This window comes from Lactuca serriola, chromosome 5, assembly GCF_051521515.1.
Source record: "Lactuca serriola cultivar US96UC23 chromosome 5, Lser_US96UC23_V15, whole genome shotgun sequence".
Classification (NCBI taxonomy): domain Eukaryota; kingdom Viridiplantae; phylum Streptophyta; class Magnoliopsida; order Asterales; family Asteraceae; genus Lactuca; species Lactuca serriola.
Genome location: NC_136412.1, coordinates 141,239,934 through 141,244,145, shown reverse-complemented (window position 1 = coordinate 141,244,145; position 4,212 = coordinate 141,239,934). Strand labels below are relative to the sequence as shown.

Here is a 4,212-nt window from a genome sequence, read left to right as displayed (position 1 = left end):
GTGCACCAATTACCAAACCATCATTAAAAAGAAAAAAAAAAGCATATATCATCCTTAAATTATAATAACGTATTCTAACTCAGTTTTATTTGATAAATGTTATTATGATTAGCACATTAAAAGATAATTTTAGAAATTTTATTTTAAGAAACATACTTTTTAAAGTAATATTTAATAGCGGATAGTAAAACCTAAACTCAAATATATAAGAATGACCAATATACTATATACAAACCTAATCAACATATCAAGATTAATTAATTAATAAAGTAATTACTATTTAAGGAGTCTAGTGGTAATCACTTCCTATAGAACACTATAAAATAAAGTTGGTCAATTTTTTTAATCTCATAAACTTCAAACTTTAATAAAATAATTACTATTTAAGGAGTCTAGTGGTAATCACATGTAAAATGTTTTTTGATAACTAATATACGTTTATGAAAAGTAAACCTCTATTTGGTGTTAATACAGCATGCATTAGCCTGACAATATTCTGACCCTAAATAAAAGAAGTCCGCAGTAGATGCTCTTAGTTAGTGCAAATTAAAGTTGCTACCAACATCCTTCTTAGGCATTCATCCTTTCCTGACCCTATATAAACACCCATACATGATAATACCCTACATATATAAGTTGTGATATTCAGAGCTACAAAATTAGAGAGAGCTTTCTGAGAATATAAATGGAATTTAGAAAGTGTTATCTTGATCTTGTGTTGGTACCCTTATCGTTTCTGATAACTATCGGTTATCACCTTTGGTTATGGCATAATGTTCGAAATCGACCACTTTCAACTGTTATTGGTGTAAATGCTCATGGACGCCGCTTATGGGTATCCACCATTATGAAGGTATGTTTGTACCCACAGTAAATTTGTGTTGATCTTAGATTTTACGACACGTATATTTCACTTTTGTTTATAAATTAATGTTAATGAATCAACATACGATAAAAAGGTTAAACCAATATGTTGATTTCAATCTTTTTTCACCTGGCTGATATCACTTATGGCAATAACACACTGCAGTGCAGGTTTAACTTACTTCTAAATTATCTTAATGTGTGCGTGTCATAGGTTTTGGAAGTGAAGAAAAGGATTATATCGTCGCATATTATGACTATTTAAAAGTCATTTGCTGAATATATTTATATAAAATGTCAAAATAAAATTATGACATAATATAATTAACGTTCACTGCATTCTAAACAATTAAGATCGGGCAACTAGATTCAACTTAATCGGGTATAATCTTTATATTTCTGCTTATTTCAACTATTAAACACCTGATGACTGTGTTGACATAATCCCCTCAACGATTTTGGTTGAGGATTCCTGTCTCTTCTGTAACAATAATTTAAATTAAGAGTAGATTAGAGATCTAGTGTTTCACTGTTTTTAAAATGAAACAACAGATGATTCGAGCATATATACTAATAGACTTTTTTATATTTCTCTTTTTTTGTATAGATATTCGTAATAGATGATTAAATTGCTTTTTACTTCTTAGAAAAGACCTGCAAACTAGTAAATTCACCCAAAAAAAAAAGGTCCTGGGTGCTAATCTTGGTAGGAAGTTGAAAAAGACAGATACGGCAGCAACTTCAAGTGGAATGTTGAGAGTGCCAAAAAAATAGCACACGAAACTGTGTTTGTTCATGTAAAGCCAAATTTGTGAATTTATGATTTTATTATATTCATAATGAGCACCAATAATAAATTATTATTTTTCCTAAATCTATTCTTTGTGACTGCTGCATGCATGTACATATTTTGTGTTCTGAATGGGATATCACTACAATTACGTATTATATTATTATTTTATTTTCATTTTATTAAATGTTTCTTTCTCAAAAAGATAAAAAAATATAGTCGTAGCAAGTAGATTTGACTAACTTTTGCTTTATTTGTGCGAATATATTATTTTGCACCGTTGTGCAAAATTTTAGCCAATTGGTTGCCCTTTGACCAAATACTACCTTTTATTTTAAATTGTCTTAAATTTCGGTTTAGGATATAACTTTTAGCTTATAGAATTAATGACACAAATATGTTTTACTCAATGGTTTATGAGGAAAATATGAAACTAACGTTTTCTCATAAGAAACAATTACTTTCTTAATGTTATGACATGAAATATGATCAATATACATGTACGTATATTATCAAGCTTCTGAACCTTCAGTCTTATGTTTTGTAGGATAATGACAAGAAAAACATCTTAGCTGTTCAAACAATCAGAAACACAATCATGGGATCAACCCTAATGGCCACCACGTCAATACTACTGTGCTCCGGCTTAGCAGCAGTTATCAGCAGTACTTATAGTGTCAAAAAGCCACTTAATGACACTATATATGGGGCACATGGAGAATTCATGGTGGCATTGAAGTACGTAACGCTGCTGGTTCTCTTTCTCTTCTCTTTCATGTGTCATTCTCTATCAATTAGATTCATTAGCCAAGTGAACTATTTGATCAACTGCCCACAAGATTCAACAATTGTGACTTCTACGTATGTGTCGGAGCTTTTAGAGAAGAGTTTCACTCTAAATGCAGCTGGAAATAGGATTTTTTATTCAGCGATCCCGATTGTGCTTTGGATTTTTGGTCCTGTGCTTGTGTTCTTATGTTCGTTGAGCATGGTGCCTATGCTATATAACCTTGACATATTGTTTGGAGATTCGAAGAAAGGAAGGAATGGTGAGATAGCAAATGAGGTTTAACCTGTGGTCTCCTAAATTGTAATTTTGTTGGCATAATTTATTGATATTATTTATGAAACTAACTATATGCGTATAGTTTCATTTCTTATGGATGGATTTGCAATTATAACATTTGTATGGAAGAATCATCACAAAAGATGATAATTAAACTTGACCTCGTCTATGAAATAAATCATTACACTACAAGAATTACTCTATCTATGTTATACTAAGCAATAAACACACACAATGCAAAGTACTCAATGAAGATTATGCTTGAATACACAAACATGCATGGGTATTTATACCCGACTAGAAAGGATCGACATGGGTAATAGTATAATCCAATTTATACCTTTTCGGTGAAAAATACTTTTAGCCCTAGGTAGCTTGGAAAAATGGTTAACATCTTTATTTAGAAAAGTATATGCTACAATCTAAATATTAACTCTTTTATAGGATAATAGTGTTTACCAGCTCTTTCTCTACAGAAGATCATACGGAGCTGTGACACATTAAATGTTCTATCATACATTACCATAGTTTAACAAGGTCAAATTTTGGACCTATGCGACAATCGATAATCTAGCTCAAGGGTCGAGTAAGCCTAAAAACAGGGACCATAAGAGGTTTGGAGCACTTGTAGATACCTATAGAAAATGTCTAATGTTATATTGCTTTGAAGGATGAAGTGATTACAAATGTAAGATTACTTGGCCTTTGTAACACCCAAAGTTTTAAAGGCCAAGAAAGGAAAGAAAACCCTAACTTTAAGGGGGGGGGGACTCGGCGAGTCCAACGAAGAACTCGGCGAGTCCAAGCGGGATCCGGGTCGAGGAGTAAGTGACCGACTCGGCGAGTCGGCCAAGGAGACTCGGCGAGTCAGGTCTGTTCGAGGAAAACCCTAAATCTGGGACTTTGGGCGCTATTTAAACTCCTTATTCTCTCCATTAGGGTTCCTTAGAGCCTCCCTCATACAGAAAACGAACCCTAAGCCCCCATTGTTGTGCATTCAAGCTTCCAAGTCATTTTTGGGTCATTTTTGGGTGAATTGAAGGAAGAAGAAAGAGGGAAATCATTGAAGTCTCAAGGATTGGCCTTAGATCTGGAGTTTGTGGAACCTTTCTGAGTTATTGAAGGTAATAAGTCGTTTCTTTCCTTTAGATCTTCTTTGGTTATGAGATTTGGGGCTTTTTAAGCCATGGATAGTCATCCATTTGAGTTAGAAGCCGGATCTGGAGTTGCTACTTCATATCCAAGCATATTATGGTCTTGAGAAGCATAAAGTTTCACCCCTTGAGTTGATTATGGAGCCTCCTTGCCTTAAACCCTAGTTTATGGTGTATTTTGCCTAGATCTCCTTCTCTACACGTCAAGTTTGCAACTTTACGTGAGGAATAGGCTTGAGAAGGGTAGATCTACGGTTTGGAGTCCATGCATGACTCAAAAGTCCTCTGCATGTATAAAGATCTGAATGGACTCGGCGAGTAGCATGAAGATGAGGAGG

General features: G+C 33.6%; 1 protein-coding gene across 1 annotated transcript; it reads left to right on the top strand.

Annotated features, from left to right (window-relative positions):
* Window positions 1-505: 505 nt before the first annotated feature.
* Window positions 506-2,814, top strand: LOC145053038 (uncharacterized). Its single transcript, XM_079000991.1, has 2 exons — window positions 506-853; window positions 2,202-2,814. The coding sequence occupies exons 1-2, from the start codon at window positions 686-688 to the stop codon at window positions 2,724-2,726; spliced, it is 693 nt and encodes a 230-aa protein (XP_078857117.1). The 5' UTR covers window positions 506-685; the 3' UTR covers window positions 2,727-2,814.
* The last annotated feature ends 1,398 nt before the right edge of the window (window positions 2,815-4,212 follow it).